The sequence below is a fragment of the Sabethes cyaneus genome, chromosome 1, assembly GCF_943734655.1.
Source record: "Sabethes cyaneus chromosome 1, idSabCyanKW18_F2, whole genome shotgun sequence".
Taxonomy (NCBI): Eukaryota; Metazoa; Arthropoda; class Insecta; order Diptera; family Culicidae; genus Sabethes; species Sabethes cyaneus.
In genome coordinates this window covers 130,439,795-130,463,239 of record NC_071353.1, presented here as the reverse complement: position 1 = coordinate 130,463,239, position 23,445 = coordinate 130,439,795, and the positions used below count along the sequence as shown (strand labels likewise).

Sequence of the window (23,445 nt, the reverse complement as noted above, 5' to 3'; positions counted from 1 at the left end):
GTAGCGTTTTGCAAAAGCTAATGCTGGTCTGATGAGTAGCTTGAATGCATTATGCGTCTTTGGATCTCCAAGTGTCTCCTTGGTTTGAGGCCGGATATTCTTGTGGAATATACGGTCGTAAATTGAGATAGCAAAGAAAGAAATTGATACATGTAACTGAACTTTATTATAAATGATGCTAACTGTACGATTGTTAACACTTTTGTGAAGTATTTCCATGATAGATTTTTATTTGATCAAAACGTTAAAGGAAAAATAAATTTTTCCGAACTACGAATTGGCAAATTGCCTTCGTGTCAAAAGCAGGAGTCAGCAGGCTCGTAATGACGCTTAAAGAGAATAAAGAATACTGTAGTGCACAGAGCGGCAAAAACTGAAATCTATCAACAACAAGAAATATCGTTTTAACAAACTTTGCCATAGCGCCAATGCGAATCCTTGGAAAGACACCTAGAGATGCCATGTCGAAGCTAAAAAATCCTTCCGTACCACCTGAAAGGTGTCCTGGGCAGATGAAAGTAATCATCAATATACCGTTCCCGCAGCATGAACCCACGGCCCGGCCAATCGCACCGGATGGCGAGGAAGAGAACCATGTAGAAAAAGCTCACGTCACCAACGAGGAGCGGATTGCAAGTCCAGACGGTAATCCGCATCTGGCATTGAAAGTGGCAATCCAGGAGACCCCTGCCCCTGATACGTTCAGAAAAACGTTGCAGTATTGCACAGATGATGGAAACTTCTCCGAAACCTGGAAGAGACAAGCTGATGCTGCTGTTAAAATGGCAAAAATCTCCTGGAGATCCTTCAGCATATAGGCCCATATACCTCTTGGATATGGTTGACAAACTGCTGGAAAGAATAATTCTGAATAGACTTACCAAGTACACGGAGAGTGAGATTGGCTTGTCAGACATGCAGTTCGGCTTCCGAAAGGGCAGGTCTATACAGTGGATGTCATCCGCCAGGTGGTAAAAGCTGCGTAGGCAGTACAGAAGCAACAACGAAGAGAAAATCGCTATTGTGCGGTAGTCGTTGAAAGTGAAGAACGCTTTCAACAGTGCCAGCCAGAAAGCAATCGCCCGCTCGCTGTATAGTATTAGGGTCCCTGTGTATCCGCGTATGATTTCGAACAGCTACTTTCAGAAGCAAACACTGATACTCGTATACGAGACAAACAGAGGTGAGAGGAGAATTACAATCACGTCGGGTGTTCCTCAGGGATCCATCCTCGATCCGACATTATGGAATGCGTTGTAGGAGTAAGCTTCAGTACGCTGAACCTTCCCACATGTGTCAGAAGGCTGATGGTTTCGCGGACAACGTGGTAGAAGCACCACGGGTGAATCATGAGAGGAGATGGTGGTACTCGCTACGGAAGCCACAAATACTGTGCTAGATTGGATGCGATAAAACAAGGTAGCGTTGGCGCATCATAAAACGGAAGTTCTAATGATTAGCAACCGAATGACAGTGCAGCAGACGAAAATCGTGGTCGGGGAATTTACTATCGACTCGAAATGCGGGGTAAAGCACCTGGGTGTAATCAACGACAACTGATTAAGCTCTGATTGCCATGGCGATTATGGCTGTGAGAAGATGGTAAGAGCTATCATGGCGCTAATGAGAATCTTGCCGAACAATTCTGCAATACTTAGCAGTAGGAGAAGGCTTCTGGGCAGTGGAAGCGGTGAGCGTTATCGCTGGAATGATCGTCATTGGCACCCGCGGAGTTTGGAAAAGAACACGGGTAGACACCATGTGTTAATGACAAGAAGAATGGGACAACTCGATGAATGGAAGATGGTCACATAGACTGATCCCGAGCATGTCCACGTGGACGAACAGGAAGCATGGACACAATTCCTGCCAAGCCCTGACTGTTAGATTCGGGCACGCAGGGCAGGGCACGACACCAATCCGTGAAAGGAGTAGCGTGTTCTCGGTTTCGGGGGATGTTTTATCTCTCCGTCGCGTCGGTGTAGAGCAGATCCGTGAGATCGGACACTGCTTGAATTGACTGCAGAAAGTAGGAGCTTAACGATTAACTTAGAGGCGTCAAAAGGCATAACGGCTCAAGAATCATTGTCCGAAGAACCTCTACCCCCGGAGAACTCTCCGTTGATGTAGCTGGGGCTACTCGATTAGGAGAATTAAGCGGAGTAACATTCACTCTAACAATGAAATTCTATGAGGGTGGTTATCAAGGGATGGAGGTCCAGTCGCTGCAAGAGGCGCTGCATGTTTATAAATGTACCGTTGGACAAATGTGGTTACAAAAACACACTCACCGAAGAAATCCTGCGAGGGTGGCCGTGAAAAGATGGACGTTCAGTTGCTTGTCATCCCAGTATCAGTACACAACTCGATAAGTTGCGAAGTAATGCGTTGCGGTGGTCCCGGGAGGAATACGGGCGCCCATACGACCGACGAGTATTCGAGTGTTGAACGCACTAAGGCACAGTATAAGAAGGCTTTGCGACTGGAAATTCTGGAGTATTCTGGAAATCAATAGACACAATCGCGGACTAGACACAACACTTTTGCGGTGCAACATGACTGTAATGTCCGAACTTAGCTGGAAACGAAGACGAAACATAAACTTCTATCTCAACGGACATGTTCGGTCCGGTCAGATACGAATAAGGCCAGGAGTGTAGGCTATGATTAATTCCGAATCTCTCGAATTTAGCCAGTACAATTTCGTGATCCATTTTGTCAAATCGCGACTGCGAAGCTACACGATCTCTTTCACTCTCACAGAAGTGCCCATATGTGAGTGTGAAGGATGAATTGTCCAAACTATCTCTGTTTCTTGCTATCTTTAACAAATTCATAACCTTGCTTCATTCATAGTTTAAACTTATCCAGGTGGCAGCACCTTATCTTAGTAAATGCAGCCGACAGGTCAGTATAAATGGCGTTCACTTGCGAATCTTTCTCCTTAATGGCGAGTGACAAAAGAATTGAATGGTGGTAGTTGTTTGCTTTGGGACGAAACCATATTGATCTGGCAAGATGCATGGCAAGCATTTCTGCGTCAGGAATAATAATTATTAATTCAGAAAGCTTCGAAGTGACACACAAAGCGGAAATTCCTCGATAGATGATACTGAATCCCTGCTTGTGCACCGAAAAAACGTAAGAATTTTTCCAGCAGCTTAGGCTAAACATGAAAACAACTGGAAATGCAAAGCCTGATCGTTACTTGGGTAGATTCATGTTTAGGTGTATTTAATACATTTTTGGGTGTTAATTTTTAACTGTGTATAAGCTCTTTCTGTTTGACGTGAACGTCTGTCAAATGACAGCGTATAAATCTGATCTGTTTACTGTTTTTTCTTTCGTCACCAAAAGTTTTGTGTTTCACAAGTAGAAAGGCAGTTTTCTGCACATTTTAGTGACTTTTATAATTTCCAGCTGGATTTTTACAGCATTATAAATCAATATTAGTAAAATGACTGCTCCTCGGAACGACGAACCAACTCCGGAAATCGCCCAGTTCATCCACGATGTTCGATTAAGGTGAGAAATAGTGATGCCGTGAAAATTGCCCTTACGGACGTTTGCTTCTTTGTAGGAAAATCGTCGGCTCGCACAATTTGACGTCTAAAACATTAACCCTTTTGAAGAATTTCACTTCTAAATCCGTATGGAGCAATGCAGAGTAAGTAGTACCTACATGCCAGCGTTTTATTCGGCTTTTTCTAAGTAATGCACTTCCGCAGGCAATTGATGTCGCAGATCCGCAGCCAAGGTCGGTTTCTAGTGGCTGCTTTGCCACAGGATATCGTGATTGCCAATACGGTGCGCCGATTTTTAAAAATTGTGCGGGAGGAGTACGACTCCGCGCAGCTCCGGGTTCATTACGACGATGCTCAGACGTCGCTCTCGCTGCATAAATTGGTGACACAAACCAGCGAACAGAAGCGGTGGGATTATTCGCAACCACAGGAAGGACTGAAGGATGCAGTTTTGGAACATTTGGGCGAAATAGAGTCGGAGTTGGAAACGTGTTCGGATAATCTTTCGTCACAAGCAACGGAGCACATACATTCGGCGGAGCTAATTATGACAATCGGTCACTCAAGGACCGTTGAAAAATTCCTGAAAAAGGCTGCTGAAAAGCGAACCATAGAAGTGATTGTTGCGGAATGTGCTCCTGCTTGTAAAGGACACCAGCTGGCGGTTAATTTGGGAAAAGCCAAAATTCAGACGACAGTTATTTCGGATTCGGCGATATTTGCAATGATGTCCCGCGTTAATAAGGTGATCATCGGAACGCACAGCGTCCTGGCGAACGGTGGATTGCGAGCCATTTGCGGAGCATATTCGTTGGCTTTGGCAGCGAAGCACTATTCGGTGCCTGTAATAGTGCTTGCGCCGACTTATAAGCTGACGCCAGTACACCTATCGAATTACGATCAGGACGATTTTAATATTCTGGGTAATACGGAAGCCGTTATTCCGTACAATTCACCGGCAGCGCGGTTTGCTAAGGCGTACAATCCCGTGTTCGATTATGTGCCGCCCGAGCTGGTGACGCTTTTTATTACAAACACGTAAGTATTGCGGGTTCAAAGCGAGTCGAAGAAAATGAACTTTAATTTTTGTTTCATCTTTCACAGCGGTGGAAATGCTCCGTCCTATGTCTACCGTTTGCTGAGCGAGTTGTACCACCCTGACGATAACGAGATGTAAGTTCAATTCATCAATAAATTAAATTACCGGAAAACGAAAATAGGAAGTTTATTAATAAATTATATTTTATATATATCAATATTCAAATATTGATTACAGGGTAAGCTTAACATTAAGACTTTTCTCAAACTTCGTAGAAAATATGTTGATAGTCGTTAGTTTTTCGGTTATTATTTCAATTATTTTTTACCCCACAACTTCGAGGCTGCTTTATATGTCGTTAGATTATAGAATTTCGAAAGTCCTTTAGAATACGAGTTCAAACTTTCGCTGGATTTATGCAACTCTGAGGAGGCACTGTCCGTTTTGCCACTGTAAATCGGTTTCATTTTGATACTATCTTGGCGTTCCACTAGTCGACATCGTACCAAGTGTTGCCCATCGGAGCCGACGCCTATATCAGGCGAAGGAAGTTCATATGTCGTAGGATTGGTTTGGATGTGCACTCTTGGTGGTTTGGGAAACGAATTTACTCGACCTAGGACTGGAGTCGAGGTGGCTTTCTTTATTGCTGATCTGGATAAACCCTGCCGGTCTTCCTCCGGAAGCTCGGCTTGTTCTGGATCGCCTTCGGTGATGGTGGAGGAAGCGGACGATGACCCATCCGAGTGAACGTTCAGTTGATCCAGGTCCTGTTGCGTTGATGGACTATGTTTATCGGCCGAATCAATCCCGTTGCGAACGATAATGTTCTTTTCGGCAACGGCTTTTAGGTTGACATTTTCGATTCTTGTGATGGAATAGTTCAACGGAAGCGCTTGATAGGAAGGTGGTGCCGGCAGTTGAAGACCTTGCGTGATTAGAACCAGGCTGCGACTTCGCGATGGAGCTACCTCGATGATGCGAATGCGATAGTATAGCACCTGAACGGAAAAAAGGTTTTAGTTTTAACGGCATGACAATGATGAGGTAAAAACGCTTGTCTAAAGAGTTTACGAAAATTGTTTGGCACGAATGCTAAGGAGTATAAAGTAAAATTGGTAATTTTTGAAAGTAATCCTAATTTCCTTGTCTAATACATTATATAATAGAGTTATAAAGATAACGTCAAAACACTATCATGGTGCATAGGTTTCTTACACTAATAGCAGTCACACCAAGCGATGGATCAAATGTCTTCTACGTCAGCTACTATACAAGTTCCGGGGATATAAGTTGCAGACTCATCATCTAACTGTTGGCTTCAAGGCGATATACGATTTAGTCAAACGAAATGAGCTGGGACAGTTAATGCTAGAACACGCTTTCCCGACTTTTAATATTGCTTTGGAATGCAACAGGACTATCAGCACGGGAGCCTGTTTGTGCCGAGCGATTCTTGTAGCTGGAATTCAAACCTGAGCTCTTTGCAGCAGAATGTTTCTCCAAGCGCTATTTCGAAGGACGAACTATGGAGCAACGACGAATTTTCAATCGAGTATCGACTGGTTTTGAACTTTTTAAATACTTCTGACCGAAGATATCATTAGGACGACAATATTTCAATTGATAAATATGAAAAACAATGAGAGTTTGCGAGCCGAGCCAGCTTTCAGTCAAAACAGTTCATAACACAACGTTTAACAATGTCGATTCTTTTGTGACATAACTATTCCTATGTGCTTGTGTAACAATAACATAACGTAACAATCAGATTTTAGAGTAGATATTTGTGACAGCAAAAGCGTTTTGTTTATTACTAGGAAGCAATGCTTTATACTTTAGCTAAATATAGTTTTATCAAAGCAAAATAATTCCCCAGAACCTCGTGATCAACAGATATATACGTGTACATACATTTCCTTATTATATCCAACACAAATTGATTATAATCAGGTGACATTAGTGGGTGGCGAAGCGATTCGATACATAGATAACGGATAGCTTCTACTTAACTCTTTAAATAAGTGTAGGAAAAGAAGAGGGAAAAAACCTACAATCGTTATCAGCCATTTGCAGCTTACCTTTTCCTTGGTCATGAACCGTATCGCCTCTTGAAGCGCAATCTTGGCGCAATTTCCGTCCTTCAAAAAGTCCGCATCGCTCTCCGAATGACAGGGAAAGCGCTGCACCAGCAGCTTGGAGCTTTCGATGGGCGAGTAAAGCTCCAACTCGAACGCGAAACGGCTACTTACCCGGGACTTTTTGGTGGCACAAATCACCGTCCAAATGGACCGGTGGCTGTTCTGATCGTAGATTTGGTACACATTAAAGTATTCGCCGTAAGCGCGAATAACATAGTACGCAATAACCGATTGAAGTTGAATGCATCTCTGGCTGTCGGCAGCGTAGTTCCAAGTTAGCACAATATCCGGTGAATTGTACACCTTATCCTGATGTTCGGCTACGCAGTGATCGATCCAATCTTTCTCACACCCAATCCAGCGACAGTTTTCCCACACCTTTCCCATAAAGCACTCGATTTGCTGTGGAATTTCAAACAATGTTTCAAAGTCCTTCTTTTAATTGAAATAGAAATTAAATACCTTAAAACCACATCGATCTTTGTGCCACCAGAGCAGCTCCAGCGGCAATCGGACGGTGCATCCGCGGACGGCATGATCACAAGGAAAATGCACCTTACTTGCGATCGCTTCTAGCGTGTAGTTTCGCATTTCGGTTATCTTCTTCGGGCACAGTGGACATGAATTAACCCGGTTGGTGCAGCGTGAGCAGATGCTGTGTCCATTTTGGCACAGATTGATGGCTCCATAGAACGGTTGCGCACAACCCGGACACTTGAGTTCACTAATCAGGCTATCGTAGTGATGCAAAGTGATACTGAAGGCACCATCATTGTAGACGAGGGCTTTGCGCTTTTCACTAGCGCCGTTGTTGTAGCAATCGGTTTTCTTACCCGTCTCTGGTTCCGTTGGGATTGAAGAAGTCGACGTTCGATCCGCACTGGATGCCCGAGAGGGTTTCTCGTATTTGCTTACACTAAGAGCCCGAACTGTCACCAAGGTGGGTTCGGTGGATTCACGCACTAAGGACATTCTGATTCAAGCGCTGTCACTGCAATGCAATCGAGTGAGACGATTTTTCCTTTCGATTTCGACGCAAGACGGTACTATCTTATCACTTAATCGGTGTTCTGTTTGTTATAATAATTGTTCAGCAAAGTTGAAAGGAGAAGAGACACTTACTGGGTAGAATGGACTAGATAAGAAGTCGTTTGCCTGCTACGGTGGCTTGCAACGGTTTGACGAATGGCTTTGGACACTGCGGATAAGCGCAACCTGTTGTGTTGGAATGTGACCGAATGGCTAGAGTGAACGGCTAAAATGAGTGAAATTATCGAAGGAGGAAATGTTACGCGAGCAGAGAACCACCCCAACGAGCACAAGGTACAATTGTCGCCAGCTAATGAGATTTACGTTGGATAAGAGTCGTGCCACGAAGCGTGGCGTTTGGTTTGCTTCCTACTAAGTATGGACCCTGTTCTGTTTTCCTGTCATAAGCTGAATGCGTAAAGCTTTTTATAGCCATGACATTGTGCTAAAACCACGAAACCTTTGTAAGTATTCGAACGATTAGCGCGCGACGTAGTGATTTTCACCGGTGAGTTTGGGATTTTTGAAAGCCACAAAACAAACCTGCGTCCAATCAGAAAATTGAAATCAATGTTTGGATGTAACGTCTCGTCAGTGTTAAGAATCTTTTTAATCTTTAAAATTTGCGTAACACCACAACTTAATAATTTAAACATTGAGCGAAACTTCAATGTTAGGGGTTGCATAAATTCCTTTTTCCTTTTTCCTTTTTTTCGGGTTATCCAACTGGTCGCTTAATAGCGTATAAAACTCTGCGCTGGGCCCTTTTGTGTTGTCAACAAAGTGTCAGGGAGACCTCAAAGATCAGTTCTACCTGACGAGACGGGCACTGGCGCCCACTAAAACACAGGTAGAGCCCCAAGCATAGCCGACACGCCTATACCCGCAGGCGGAGGTGTTTCGGCCCTGCGCGGACTCCACGAACTGACTCTAAGATCTCTCTGCCAAAGGCCGGAATGTCATATTTTAAATATAATGATGACGATGACGATGATGATGATAATTATGATGATGAGAAGAAAAATAATAGATCGAATTTGTAAATGTGCTTTGGACTTTTTGTACCACTCGAGTTGCAATATGTATAACAACCACAAATGAACCAATAGGTAAGACAAATTTCGGAGCATTAGTGGTTATCAACTTATCAGGGCAAATTTAATCTTTCATCACCTTAGCATTCACAGTGCATTCCCACGATACAAAGTAAATTGAGCGCAGCACAAGCTGGACATTCGCGGTAGTCGACAGAAGCTTCAAAATATAGAGACTCGCCCGCCTTCCAACCCTCGAGACCAAAGTGCTGTAAAGCTCTGGGCTTAAACATCTCTTTAAGACTCGACCCCTTCCCATCGACAGAGCCCGCGGGCGGCCATCAGAGCTCAGGACAGCCACGGGGCCAGTGCAAAAATCCTACTCTATCTAGCAGCACCGTCTAGCCGAAACTCGAACACGCGACACGAATTGACCTAATTTTCCCATCTGCTACCTAAGAAGTGCTATTACCCGTAATCATTATAGAGTGGTCCTTCGGCATCCAATCGGATCTGGTATCCCGCTTAGATCCCTTACTAACCCTAAGCCCCCGACCAACTCAATCAATCCGACATTTTTCGGAGATATTTGTGACAGTTGTGATAAATAGGGATGAATCCCAGAAAACTTCATCTATTGTCAGAGATCCCCATACTGGCCTTATTCTTAAACGGAATAAAAGCACTTTCTGAACAACGCAACAATCACATTTGGTAAATTTTTACCCCGAGTCCCACTTGAAATCACAAAAGTATTTTGATATATACCCACATTCAGAAGTAAACGTGACCGCTGTTCATTTACTGATTAGTTAAAAAGCCCTACACCACGACAAGGTTCAGTTTTATCGTAGGGAATGTTAGGGGTTGCATAAATTCTTACCCTTATTAATTTATTTAAAATGTTTGTTAAAAATTAAAATAAAAAGTAATCTAACATCAACTAACAGTACTATTCTGAGCATCACTGTGTTTTTTGTTTACAAACTTGGTTATTTGCGTATGCGTATCAACCGTATCAACGGTCGGTGCATATAAACAAGAGGAACATTATTTTTGTGGGTATATATTTCTCCCTTTATCCCTTCCCTTTTTCACAATCCTGTTATTCGATGCCAAAATTTTCAAGGTCAAGCGGAAGTTTCCGTGCGGTGTTTGACTATAGAAATAAAAAATTAAGAAAACAGCCATTTGCTTTGCTTAAAATTTAACATTTTTGCGTTGCAAATTTAAAATGTCACACAGAAGTTTATTTACCACGTTGTTTTAATTTTAACCAAACCGGCCTTTCAAAGTTAACGCGTAATAACAACAGCTGCCGGTTGAGTTTAGGATACGGAAAAGCAACACCAAACCAACAAAAACAACATAACGAATAATGTGAAAAGAGGGGTAGAAGCATAATCTAAACACGCTCGGAAGGGGAAATTATTACACAACATATTCGAAACACAAACACAGTTACATGCGTCGCGCCGAACATTGATATTGGTGTGTGTTTTGCCAATCGTCGTCGCGTCGGTCCGGTCGTCGTCGTCCTAGTCAAAACAAAAGCCCATTTTTAGGCACTATAGTGTGTGTCGCACGAAATGCGTACTCTGTAACGGTATAGGTACCGGTCGGCCATTCATACATTAGTAGTGGCCGTAGCGATTTCGGCGGCTCCGCGCACCAGCCGGCAACGGCTGGTGGCAGAGATGCCAGATACGTGAATTAGTGCTTGCATCTGTAAGCAGAAAAATAAAAATCTGTAAAATTAATATTTTCGTGAATTAACCTTCCGCATTTATTGGAACTATATTCTAACCATAAATATTATCGTCTATCTTCCAATCTAGAACCATTTGTGAAATGGTACCTTACCGTATCAGAACTGTTGCCTGGTATAATCGGTATAATCCCAGGTAACCAATAAGCATTTCCAATGCAATTTAAAAGCAAGCCAATAAGCATTTAAGTTGCCTTAAATGCTACTTAAATGCTATTTTGGCAAAATATGCGGCTACTTTACTGCTAGCCCTCTTATAGTGCTGACAATGCTTATTTGCAGCTAGTTACCAGCAAGAAGAATTTAAATAGAATTGTGGATGCCAATTTACAGCAGTTATGCAGTCAAAAAGCGGATAAACAACAACCTGCAGTGTTGGCGATAGATAGTGCGGCTTCTACGTTTGTGAAGACTTTTATTTGAGATGAAGAAGAATTACAAATTCAATAGTAGCTCTTCGCTATCGCGCAACAGAATCAACTTCGGCGTCTTTACTGCACTGAATGTGTGTAGGAACCCTTCTGTGTGTTCCGATTAACAATTTAGCTTAGTTCGCCAACGCCTTATATTCACCTTCGGTTCTATTCAATATAGATTAGATATTTAGCATTAAGCAAACGAATCAAACAATAGATTTAATAATGAAAATTATGCAATTAAGGCCGAAAATTTTAATATTAAGCAAAGAAACGATTTTAATGAACTTTCACGTGCTAGTGTTCTCTTTTATCTTTTTTCTGCCTCTTTTTCATGACTTTAACGTTTGTAAGTGACATTTCGCTGACGATCCTTCTGTCAGTCGCTAGGTGCGGCCGCAGTTCGCAATCGATTCAGCCAGGGGTGGACTAGGTACGCTGGTCGACGTTGCGCAACTAACACTCCCCCCTTTAATGCATCGAAGATCCTTCTGAGTTGCATTACATCCTACGCCAACGTCGAGCACCGCGAGCTTTACAGCCGGTCGCTCGTATACACCATGAACGGTTTGTACTGTGGCACACCTCACTTGTCCGTCGGTTGCTATTTTGGTAGCGATGACTCGGCCTTTGGGCCAGCAGTTTCGAGGAAACCTGTTATCGACGATAACCACCACGTCGTTGATCTTGATTGGTTTCACTTCTTTGTACCATTTCGTTCTACGGGTCAGCGAGGGAAGATAATCGTGCAACCATTGCTTCCAAAACCGGTTCGCGATGCTCTGTGAAAGGCACCAGTTCTGTTTCTGCCGGGCAGGGCTGTCGTCGAAGCAGGTCCATGGAAGCACACCACTCGATGATCCGATGAGGAAGTGGTTTGGTGTCAGCACGGGAGATTGATCATCATCGAGAGGGATATCGGTCAAAGGCCTCGAGTTCACTATGTATTCCACTTCTATGAGTGTACTTCGCAGCGTTTCATCGGAAGGCAGTCGGTTTGGTAGCAGTTTCTCCAGGTTCTGTTTAACGGTACGAATCAACCTCTCCCAAGATCCGCCCATGTGAGGGGACATGGGGGGGATGAAGCTCCAAGTCGTCTGCGGTGAGGTGAATTCTGCCACGATTTCATCGTGGTTCAATTCTTCGAGTGCGGTTTGTAGTTCCCTGTTGGCGCCCACGAAGTTCGTACCACGGTCGCTGTATATAGCGGCCGGCACCCCCCTCCTGCCCATCACATTACGTAACGCCATTATACACGAGTCAGTTGTGAGCGAGTGCGCAACTTCCAGATGGATAGCACGTACAGTCAAGCAAGTGGCTAAGACCCCCCAGCGTTTTTCCACTCGACGGCCAACGGAAACTGTCATTGGGCCGAAGTAATCCACCCCCATGTGGTTGAAAGGTTTGCTGTAGGCTGCAAGGCGTGACGGCGGCAAATTACTCATCAGCGGCGCATGTGGACGAGCTCGTTCGTTTTTGCAGGTTTGGCAACTATTCCGGACGGACTTGTAGACGGATTTCATTCTAGGAACGTAGTAGCGTTGTTTCAGCTCATTTAGAACAGTCTCGTGGTTCTGGTGCAGGAACCGCTGATGGACGTCCAGCATGATGAGCCTGGTGATGCTGTGCTCCCGAGGAAGGATAATGGGATTAGCGATGCTACTGTCGATGAACTGGCAAGCGCTGGTTCTCCCACGAACCCTAAGGAGTCCCTTTTCGTCCATAAACGGACAGACGCGGAACAGAGGGCTGTTCTTGGGGATTTGCTTTCCATGTGATTCTCGAAGGCTAGATAGGATTGCAAGCTCCTCTCCGTACACGCTCCTTTGTGCTATCTGGTACAGGTAGCATTCGGCCTTGACCAGCTCGTCGTGCGTGAGTGGTCCGCAGGCTTTGGAAGTCTTTCGCATTGTTCGCTGCATGTTGCTGATAGCTCGGAATACGTACGCCGTAGTCTTCAGGAGGATAGACCACTTGCTGAAGCGGCTTGTGTCGATGATCGGCTCGAAAACCTTGAAGTGAAGATGAAGATGCGGTCGAAGCTCTTTATCGGTGACTGCGATGGACTGCGGCGTTGCCGGCCATTCATTTTCTGTTTCCCGAAGAAAGTCAGGTCCACAGAACCATCGGCTAGAGTTGCTTAGGTCGGGAGTACTCTTCCATTTGGTCCCATCGTCCGCCACGTTCAACTTAGTAGGAACCCACCGCCATTCCCGTAGATCCGTCGTTTCAAGGATCTCGCTAATCCGTGCGCCCACATACTGGCTGTAGCGCCGATGATCCGAATGCAGCCAGCATAAGACGTCCCTGGAATCTGTCCAGAAATAGCGCTTTTGAACCTTGATCGACAGGAATCCTAGAATAGAGTCCGCCAGTCTGACTCCTAGAACGGCAGCCTGTAGTTCAGATCGCGGTATAGAAAGAAATTTCAACGGTGCAACTCTGGTTTTCGCCCCAGCTAGCGCAACATCCACTGTTCTTCCTTCCTGGAAACGTAAATAGACGACGGCCGCGAAACCATTCTCGCTCGCGTCCACGAGGGTATGCATTTGCACGGTGCCTTCTGCAGATGTGGTAATCCGGTAACAGCGGGGAATCTTGATATCTGAGACACGTGGGAGGACCCGCAGCCAGGTGAGCCACTTTTCAAAGTGGGAATCGTGAATCTGCTCGTCCCAGTCGACGGATGCTCTCCAGATCTCCTGCAGTAGGCTTCGGAGAAACATCAGGAAGTGACTGATCAACCCCAGCGGGTCGAATACCATCATCAAGGTCCTCAGCACCTCGCGTTTTGTAGGCCGTTTACGCCCAGACAGCAGGTCAGCTTCATGGCGGGGAGACAGCTTGTATGTAAAGCAGTCCGCTGCAGTATTCCACCACATTCCGAGCACCTTTTCAGTGGTATCTGCATCTCCCATGCTCAGGTTTTTCTCTTTGGTTTCTTCTCCGTCTAGCGCAGCACCTACCGTCGATGAGTTGGACACCCAATTTCGTATTTCAAACCCGCCAGATTCGTGGATTCGCTTCACATCCGTCGCCAGCTGGATTGCATTCTCCACTGTCTCAGCACTGATCAGCATGTCGTCCACGTAATGCTGATGAACAATGGCATGGACGGCTTTTGGATACTCCTGCTCAAATTGCATCGCGTGGGTGTTTTTTACATACTGAGCGGTGCTTGGAGAGCAGCTCGCGCCGAACGACATTACTTGCATGACATACGTGCTGGGAGCTGTGTCTGCTTCATTCTCCTTCCACAGGAAGCGTTGGCAGTGCTGATCCTCCGGTCTCATCCTCACTTGATGGAACATTTCCCGGATGTCCCCGGAGACAGCCACACGAAACTCCCGAAATCTTACTAGGACAGATAGGAGAGAGGTCAACTGATCGGGTCCTTTGAGAAGCACGGAATTCAAAGATACTCCGTACGAAGTCGCTGCCGCATCCCAAACAAGCCTTGTTTTGCCTGGTTTGTTGGGATTGACTACAGGAAACATCGGAAGGTACCAAACTCGGTCACGTCTCATCTCTAGTTCCTTTGCTGAAAGTTTCCTGATATAGCCCTTGGCCAAATAATCGTTCACTTTCGCGTTTAGCGCCAGTGCTAGATTCGCATCCTTCTGCATTCGCCGATCAAGGCATTCCCACCGTCGTAGCGCCATCGATCTGCTGTCCGGAAGCCGGACGTTGTCATATCGCCAGAGAAGGCCGGACTCGTAGCGTCCATTCGTACGTCGTGTTAGCGTTTGCAGCAGCTCAGTCGCTCTTTGGTCGTCGTTGGATAGCAGTAGTTTGTTCGGCTTACTGATGCCAAGGCTTTCCAGTGAAAAGTACTCTTTCATGGCCTCATGCAGCTCCTTGTCAGATTTGGATTCGCACTGACAGATTTGAATGCTGTGGTGATTAATGTGACTTCCACCATTCGTTGTCCTGGAGCAGCGCCCGTAGATCATCCAGCCCAGGCGCGTCTTGACTGCTATTGGTTCGTTCGATTTGCCCTCGCGGCACTTCATCACGTTGCCCAAGCTTGCGTGGTCCAGACCGATGAGAAGTCGCGGGCTGACCTCTTGATATGATTCCAGCGGCAAGCCTTGCAGATGACGATACTTTTCCTGCAGCTCAGGTATCCGTAACGTTTGCGGTCGAAGTTCTAAGCTTCTCACAGTGTGCACTTCGGAGAGCTGGAACTTCTTAATGGGATTCATGACGCTGGAGATGTAGAAGTTTACCTTTTGCGACTGGCTTTCCATTCGGTTAGTACCTCCAGTCCATCGGAGACATAGGGACTTCGTAGGTCCTTCTACTCCTAGTTCTCTGGCCAGACTGTCCTCCATCAATGTGAGTTCTGATCCATCGTCAACAAAGGCGTAAGTTTGCACTACCTTCGAAGGCCCGTGAAGTACAACTGGCACGATTCTGAACAGGATTTCAGACTGGCATTGGTGTACGTTACAGCTATTTGTAGCTTGATCCCCGCGGTGCTGTGGAGGCGTTGAGGCCGGAGCAGCAGATGAAGCCGATGAATACCTTTTTGCGTCGTGGAGAAGTGAATGGTGAAGGAAGGAACAGCCGTCAACCCCGCACGCCTTGTTTTGCTTGCATGGACCGTTATGCCTCCGTAGACACTTTCGACACACCTTAAACTCCCGTACAACTGCCCACCTCGAGTCATAGCTGAGATCTTTGAACCGCTTACACTGCGCTAAGGTCGAACAATTTCCTTTGCAGCCCACGCATTCTCTGGCGGGCTCCTTAGAAGTAGGCTTACTGCACTCTGCAGAGACCGACGGCTTTCTCGGCGACTGGTAGTCCTCTTCGGAGTGAAGATTCAAGTAGCCGTCTCTCTTCGAAATCCTAGGACTGTGATCACTGCCCGTAGCAATTGAAACGGCGCTGGCATCCTCAGCGATAGAGCGTAGCCACGAACTGAAGTCCAGAAGGTTTGGATTAGGATTGCTTCGGGAGCTTCTAGCCCAGTCCAGCTTCAACGTCGGCGGCAACCTTTCCACCAACTCGTACCTCAGGGAAGCGTTGTACATAAAATCTGCTATCTCACAGGCTTCGACTGTCGCAACTAGATTTTCCACGTTGAGGGCAAACTGGATCACAGTATCCAGCCTTTCGATGCTAGGAGACGGCAGTGAACGGATCTTCTTAACGATTGCTTGTATAATCGTCTCTGGCCGTCCGTATAGCATCTTGAGAGTGGCCATCACTCCATGCACATTCGATGGATGGAGCAAACGGCACTTGACAGCGTCCAACGCCTTGCCTTTGAGGCATTTCCGCAACCTGAGCATGTTTTCCTCGTTCGAGAATCCACAGAGCTGTGTGGACGAATTGAAAATCGAGAAAAAGAGTGGCCAGTCTTCTGGTGTTCCGCCAAAGTCCGGTAAGTCTTTTGAAACGGCCTGTCTGGCGGCCAGCTGACTCCGATTCAACAGGTACACAGTGTTTTCACCTTCGATCCCAACCGCCGGTGGTGTATTCCTACGCTGTGTTTGAGGGACTGGAGTAGATCCTTGTCCAGGGATGAATTCTCCCTCAGCGAAGGTTCTGATAATGCTCCGGCTCACAGGTGGCGCAGGCACCTCAGGGCGGTGCGTTGGTGCGGGTTCCTCACGTGTATTTATCGGTGGAATTTGTCGGTCGATGGTTCTGTTCTGGTCTACAGGGGGTAGAAACCTATCGCACCACTGTTTCCACAACTCGGAGATTGTAAGCGCCGAAATACCTTCAGCATCCGAAAGGCCAACTTGCGGTCGCGGAAGGGTACGCCTGTTACTTTGAACGTTCCTGGATGATATGTCCGTTTTAACTACGGGCGGACCTCGTCGGTCGAAAATCAACTGATTGTTGATTTGTTGAGCCTTCTCAACGTCGTTGACGGCTCCTACCTGCGGCGCTTGGGGTGGAAACCTGACTACCTGGAGCTCCTGTGATTTGTTCGGTACCCGTTCGTCTTCCGGATCTGCATCGGGGAGGCCGGAATCATCACCACACTTCTCCGTGTTATCAATCCACTGCTGTACTTTCGACGCATTCTCCAGAATGGAATCCGGATCGCTGGCCTGGGATGAAGTCTCACCCTCCAACTCCTGCAGCAGGCTATACTTCTGATCCAAATACTGCAGCTGGCATTTCCTCTCCTCCTTGAGTTTCTGCAATTGTAGCTCGATTCTCTTTTTATCGCTACGCTTGCTCGACTTTCCAGTCGATTTGACCGAAACTGCATCGATGGGGGGTAGATTGTGCTGCGACAGCTGCTTGGTACTTTCCTGGATTACAGTGGCAATTTTTCCTGTCTGCACTGCACTGGGGGTCTTAATTGAAAACTCACTTGCACATCTGGGGCACGACCAGCTTATCTCCTCCACTGACTGACTCACATCGACACACGAGAAATGGTACCACGAATCGAATTCGTCACACTGTACCATTCTGATATTGTCGGGATCATCGCATAATCCGCAACTACTGACTCGATTTTTGCGAACGCGACGCGGGGGGTTTTGCCTGACTCGGTTTTCGCGAACGCGACGTGGGGGATTTCGTCGAACGAAGGCATTAGTCGTAATGATGGCAGGGACTGATATGCGTTTATTTTTATTCTGCTTCGCACTAATTTGTGCTGTGGGAGTTTTGGGAATAGCTCCTTTTGCGGTACTCACCATTTCGGTAAGGGTTACCTGTTGGCTAGGAGGGGGTGCGACCGTCGAATAAGACTCACTTGGAGGTTGGACTACCGTTTCCGGTACTGCCGACACCAGCTGAAGCTTTGGATCAAGCTGGACGACACTCTCCAATTGTCTCGTCGTCTCCGGATGATTTGCCATCTCCGGATGGTTCACGTTGCCCGCATACGTACCACCAACATTGGTTGAACTACCCTTCGCACCGGGGGATCGTTGCTTCTGGGAACCGTCGCTCGTTTTTCGACTCGCCATTCCTCTTTCCTGATATTGAATTTGTAAATTGTTGGCGATAGATAGTGCGGCTTCTACGTTTGTGAAGACTTTTATTTGAGATGAAGAAGAATTCCAAATTCAATAGTAGCTCTTCGCTATCGCGCAACAGAATCAACTTCGGCGTCTTTACTGCACTGAATGTGTGTAGGAACCCTTCTGTGTGTTCCGATTAACAATTTAGCTTAGTTCGCCAACGCCTTATATTCACCTTCGGTTCTATTCAATATAGATTAGATATTTAGCATTAAGCAAACGAATCAAACAATAGATTTAATAATGAAAATTATGCAATTAAGGCCGAAAATTTTAATATTAAGCAGAGAAACGATTTTAATGAACTTTCACGTGCTAGGTGTTCTCTTTTATCTTTTTTCTGCCTCTTTTTCATGACTTTAACGTTTGTAAGTGACATTTCGCTGACGATCCTTCTGTCAGTCGCTAGGTGCGGCCGCAGTTCGCAATCGATTCAGCCAGGGGTGGACTAGGTACGCTGGCCGACGTTGCGCAACTAACATGCAGTATAAAACGCCAGGGATGCTAATAAACGACTGATTTACTGCTTATTTTAATGCTTATTGGTTACCTGGGATATCAAGTATATTGCATAGTTATGGTTATTCGTCAACTAACCATACAAACAATGGGTCGTTAAGAATGTTCACCATACGAAAACAAGCAATTCTGGCTTTAGTTTTCAAAAGGTCGTATAATGCATGTAAAAGAGTTGATTATGCGACCTTCTGAAAACTAAAGCCAGAACTTTCCATACATATTTTTGGAGCGTGCGATATGATGAACATAATAATCAGTGTTGGGCACCGCTAATTCGCTAACCGATATAATTTGCTCGATAATCGTGGAAATTTCGCTAATCACTAATCGCAAACTACAAATTAACAGTCACTGTTTATTTTTGAACATATCACAACAACTTGCATTGTAATCTATTACTGTACAAACTATTACTAATTTGTATATATTACATGGCTTTTCCTAATTAAACTAAGATCAAAACCATTATAATGGATATAATGCTTTACAGTGAATTCATTTTAAAATAAACAGCGGCGCTTCATTTGGAATTATAGACCAGCAAACATTCGGCTAGTCTGAGTATAAATTATAAAGTGTAATTAGCGTTTCTCGATTGGTCGGTTAGCGAATTAGCGGTGCCCAACACTGATAATAATAATGGTTGAACCATAATGTAAATAATAGACGCCGTTGAAATTCCTGTTTTCGGAATGCACTGTAACCTTTGATCGTATGATGATTATAAAGATTATAATAGTGATATAGTTATGACCATTTTCACAATTGTTTTCATTTATGCGGGCTGCCATTGCAAAACGATTAACCTCTGTTCAAGCTATGCTGTGCCAGAGCTCAAAGCACTTTTAGGTGAAACAAGGTACGGACCCAAGATATAGATTATGTTGGCCAGGGACTTTGTGGACCATGAAAACCAAGTTTAATTGCAAGAATTTCTAACAGGCGATGCTCCCCAACAAACATTTTTCTTGAATAGTAGCTTATTCAAACGTTGTATAGCTAATTACCGGGTAACAAGCGCTTGATTGGTTGCTATTCAACAGAAACGTTTGTTGGGTCTGAACTTGATCAGTAGGCAGCAGCTTTTTTCTCAATCCCAAGAGTGATTGAAAAACTTCGTATGCTTTACGGTCATCCGGAACAATTGATGAATTGACTTGGGTCTTGATAAAGTTCGCAGACTAGAGTCACCAAAAGCGAACATTTGGAAGCTTCAGGATTTAGATAACATCCTCTTGAATCAAGAAGAGTTGGGCAAGAAAACTTAGTCGACAAGCCCCGATGAGCTGAAGTGGGTTTGCTATACGAGGCACGATGCACGAAAGGAAATATAGTAGCGATGGATATAGTTACGGATGTATGTTAAGGTAATCTTAGCTTCAACAATGAGTCAGAGTTCAGATCTAAAAGAAATGGGCACTAAATAAAAGTCATTCACGACTATTAAACTGAAAAAGATTTTTAAGCCTGTTAAGCCTGAAATGCACAGTCTGCCAAAGCGACGCTGAGCGAGAACAGAGCTTGATGAATCCGATACGTTGAGCACAACTTTGGACAAGTATGTAAATTTAGTTTTTATCAAAGAGTTTATATATTTTAAAAGGGAAAACTTTATAAATGGAAGCATTACAGAAACATTTTAACTAATTTTCATGAGATATTGGTCGCAACTAAAAAAGTTACATTAAAGCTGCAAAGTTATTGATTGACTAGTCACACGTTTTCATTCACATTTCTGCATTTGTGGTGCGCCTCGTTTATGAATTTTTCTCGACTGAATTGAAAAGCTGAATTGAATTTGCGTTTATGAATTGAATAGCTCGAATCTTGAGCGACCTGCCATTTTACATACATTCATTACGACCAGAGCCATAGCGTGACATTGGCGCGCCCTTGGCGGAAACCCAATTTGGACCCCCTTTTTCCTAAATCAGTGTTCCTTCCAGGTTCATTATTTTTGCGTATTCGCTCTTTATACAATACTTAACGTATATATTGATAAAATTTTGGCCACAAAGTTATTGGAGCTCCGTTTGACCTTCGCCCAAAATTTTTTTATTGGTAGCAATTGGGGAACGTTGAGAGAATTAGTAATCGTCGGTACAACGTTTATCTCCAGCCGGTTCATCTCCCCTAGTGACCTGGGCCGGCCAAGACTTGTGCGTCCTTTGCGCGATACTTTTTGATAAAAGCGGCAACTTCCGGTAGGTACTTCGTACTGTATCATCATATCTTCTTGTTCACCGTTAACCCCGAACGAAACAACTGCGACTAGAACATTCTCTTCTCGCTGAACGTTAGCCACAGAAAGATCTTTTTTAGGGAGATATACTTGACGCCATCGTTTATCTTGTTCGTTGGTGGCGTAAAGTACTCGGTTCTCTGCCGGAAAGATGTATTCACCAGCACCTTCAGTCGTTCGCTGGGCGATTGCATGCTATTCGACACAGCCAGCATCGACTGATGCTTCCGCATAGAAATGTCAATTTTGGCCCTGCATTTCTTCACCGTTTAGCCGGTTGCACCAACCTCCCGGCCCAAGGCATGGAACGATGAGACCACCTTGCTCTCGGTTTTCATCTTCAGCCTCTGCTGCACGTTACGGTCGCGCAGCATTGTAGGGTGTCCGGAACCAGGTTGCCGTTCAACGCTTTCGCCTTTGTCGCGGAAGAGGATGTTGTAATTACCAGGTTGGTTCTATTCAGTGTATACGAAGTGCTTCACCATCTCCAGCTTCTTCGCTGCGGGGTGGAGCTGGAAGTACGAACAAATCATTGAGCACAATTGTTTGACTGTTTTCGCCGTGGCTGCTGCATGAAAATAAGCTGAAAAGGTGGCATAAAAATAGCTCAGTCCAGCTTTTTAATGCATACGTTTTTGCTTTTGCTTTACTGAAATGCAGGCCCTTTTTGGCGCCCCCAAAGAGCTAGCACCGTTGACGAGAGCCAGTCTGGCCAAGGGCACGCTACGACGCTGATCACGATTCAAATTTGGTTGATTAGGTTGAAAAACTGCAAAAAGACTTTGTATGTTTTCGGGTAAAGGGTGTCCCACATCAAATTACATCACGAAAAAACCGCTGTAGAAAATTGCCCATTGGGTATTTTGAAAATTTGGACAGAAGTTTAGTTTAGAGTGTATTGTTTACACTGTATTTTTGTCGCTGTTAGTTTTTCGAAATTGGAAAAAAGGCGTCACCGGAAAAGTAACGTCACGAATTGATTTTGCGCAAGCACCTGGAAAATCCTCAAGTCTCTTAGCCGGACAACGGAGAACAACTCGGTATCGTGCAGTCAACGGTGAGTCGTGTGATTAAACGTTACTATACGAAACTCCGAGCATCGAACGAAAGGAGAAATGCGGATAGAATGGATGTTCTATTAGTGATCAGGAACACAAGCGTGTCATGGAAGCGTTCAAGCGGAATCCCAATGTTTCGGTCAGGGATGTGGCCAAACGCTTGAATCTGTCCAAGTCTTTTGTTCAAAGTGCAGAAGGCTTCAAATCGTGACGAACGGAAAAATACGGTGGGAGAGTCACGGACCTGGAAACTGTACACCCAGATGCTAACGAAGCTTCATTGTCCCATCATGGACGATGAGACTTACGTCAAGGCTGACTTCCGGCAGCTTCCGGGGATTTGCCGCTCAGCACAAGTTTGATATTCTGGAGGAAGTATGAAAGCAATTACTTTCAAGGTTTACACAGAAATACATGATTTGGTAAGCGATCTGCTCATGTGACAAACGGAGTGCGCCATTCGTGACTACCGGAATTGTAAACGGGCAGATTTACCTCTGTTTAAGCAACACGTGGGCCCCACGAGCTTCTGGCCTAGAGTGGCACTAAGTCAACGGGGTCACTTTCGTACCCAAGGACATGAATTCCCTTAACGCTCCGGAACTAAGGCCCATCGAAAAATACTGGGCTATTATGGAGTAGGCACTACGGAAGTATCCCGAGGAGGTCAAACCTGTGGAAGACATGAAGAAATTGTGGGTTTCCGTACAGAAGAAGCTGCAGTCAGTTGTTGTACAGAAACTTATTAGTGGAGTTAAGCGTAAGGTGCGAGCATATGCGGTTATGGTATTGAAGTTGAATGAATTTCTACAGCGTTTTTTCCGTGATGCAATTTGATGTGAGACACCCCTTATTAAATGATTTAAAATTTTGATTTTTCTCAGATATTTCCCTATTTTCTTCTTTGTAGACTTTCCGAAGTAATTCGCAATTAGGGTTTTAATAAAAAAAATATCGCTTGCCTTGTCCCCAGCCTCGCTTCCCTCGTGATTTGGTCGAGCCATCTATAGGATGTTTGGCTCCTTTTAACTGGTGCCTGTGGGGTATTTAAAGAAAACCTATCTCGTCTTACTGTCATTGGACATTCTCGCGAAGTGACCGGCTCATCATAGTCTTTCAACATTCACCAGGTAGTACGATGTACCATACCGTACCGTATGATGGCAATAGTTCTACTCTAAGGAAATCGTGGATAGCATGATATTGTTAGCAGGTTGAAAAGGTTCGTTGGCTTCTTGACCGGTAAACTAATGGGCATACATATTTCAAACAAAAACTATGGCCCTTTGTCCATTTGTTTTTGTGCTTGCTAAGTTCTGCTGTTTAATGTTAAGTCTAATGTAATGTAAAGTAATGGCTTTACAATTTTTATTAACTTTTACTTACATTTTAGTTACCTTCAATCCCTTCAATTCAAAACTAAATTTTGACATCCTGTCTTTTTTTAATTAAAAGACTCTTGACACGATTTCACATCATTATTCAGTATATTAACATTTATTTATCCTTTGCAAATGTTTTGAAAGCATGGAAAATTAAATTTTAACTTAATTAACTTGAACATTGAATTTAACTCAAGAACATGTTCATTGTTTTATTTGTAGAATAAATCTGGCATCTCCAGCTGGCGGTGCTGCGGTGTTGGTGCTGGTGCGTTGGTCTCGTTTACCGTTC

At 44.8% G+C, this 23,445-nt stretch overlaps 3 protein-coding genes across 3 annotated transcripts; 1 reads left to right on the top strand and 2 right to left on the bottom strand.

Moving 5' to 3' along the window:
• The first annotated feature begins 3,372 nt into the window (after positions 1–3,372).
• Positions 3,373–4,767, top strand: LOC128744880 (translation initiation factor eIF-2B subunit beta). Its single transcript, XM_053842027.1, has 4 exons — positions 3,373–3,525; positions 3,581–3,667; positions 3,729–4,562; positions 4,629–4,767. The coding sequence occupies exons 1-4, from the start codon at positions 3,458–3,460 to the stop codon at positions 4,699–4,701; spliced, it is 1,062 nt and encodes a 353-aa protein (XP_053698002.1). The 5' UTR covers positions 3,373–3,457; the 3' UTR covers positions 4,702–4,767.
• Positions 4,768–4,880: 113 nt separating this feature from the next.
• Positions 4,881–7,676, bottom strand: LOC128746229 (uncharacterized). The gene is made up of 3 exons (XM_053843277.1): positions 7,167–7,676; positions 6,645–7,106; positions 4,881–5,564 (listed from the first exon to the last, which is right to left on the bottom strand). Exons 1-3 carry the CDS (start codon positions 7,674–7,676, stop codon positions 4,881–4,883), a joined length of 1,656 nt encoding a protein of 551 aa, XP_053699252.1.
• A 3,661-nt stretch (positions 7,677–11,337) lies between these two features.
• Positions 11,338–17,898, bottom strand: LOC128746228 (uncharacterized). The gene has a single exon (XM_053843276.1). The coding sequence runs from the start codon at positions 17,896–17,898 to the stop codon at positions 11,338–11,340; it is 6,561 nt and encodes a 2,186-aa protein (XP_053699251.1).
• Positions 17,899–23,445: the final 5,547 nt, after the last annotated feature.

What these genes read in the sequence shown, in the direction of transcription:
- LOC128746229 (XM_053843277.1), bottom strand. Translation starts at nt 7,676, where the DNA reads ATGTCCTTAGTGCGTGAATCCACCGAACCCACCTTGGTGACAGTTCGG. An exon ending in AAGATCGATGTGGTTTTAAG is followed by an intron (nt 7,107 to 7,166) that starts GTATTTAATTTC and finishes GAAATTCCACAG; the next exon opens with CAAATCGAGTGCTTTATGGG. An exon ending in GGTTCATGACCAAGGAAAAG is followed by an intron (nt 5,565 to 6,644) that starts GTAAGCTGCAAA and finishes TTTTCCGTTCAG; the next exon opens with GTGCTATACTATCGCATTCG.
- LOC128744880 (XM_053842027.1), top strand. Translation starts at nt 3,458, where the DNA reads ATGACTGCTCCTCGGAACGACGAACCAACTCCGGAAATCGCCCAGTTC. An exon ending in ATCCACGATGTTCGATTAAG is followed by an intron (nt 3,526 to 3,580) that starts GTGAGAAATAGT and finishes GCTTCTTTGTAG; the next exon opens with GAAAATCGTCGGCTCGCACA. An exon ending in ACGCTTTTTATTACAAACAC is followed by an intron (nt 4,563 to 4,628) that starts GTAAGTATTGCG and finishes CATCTTTCACAG; the next exon opens with CGGTGGAAATGCTCCGTCCT.
- LOC128746228 (XM_053843276.1), bottom strand. Translation starts at nt 17,898, where the DNA reads ATGGCGAGTCGAAAAACGAGCGACGGTTCCCAGAAGCAACGATCCCCC.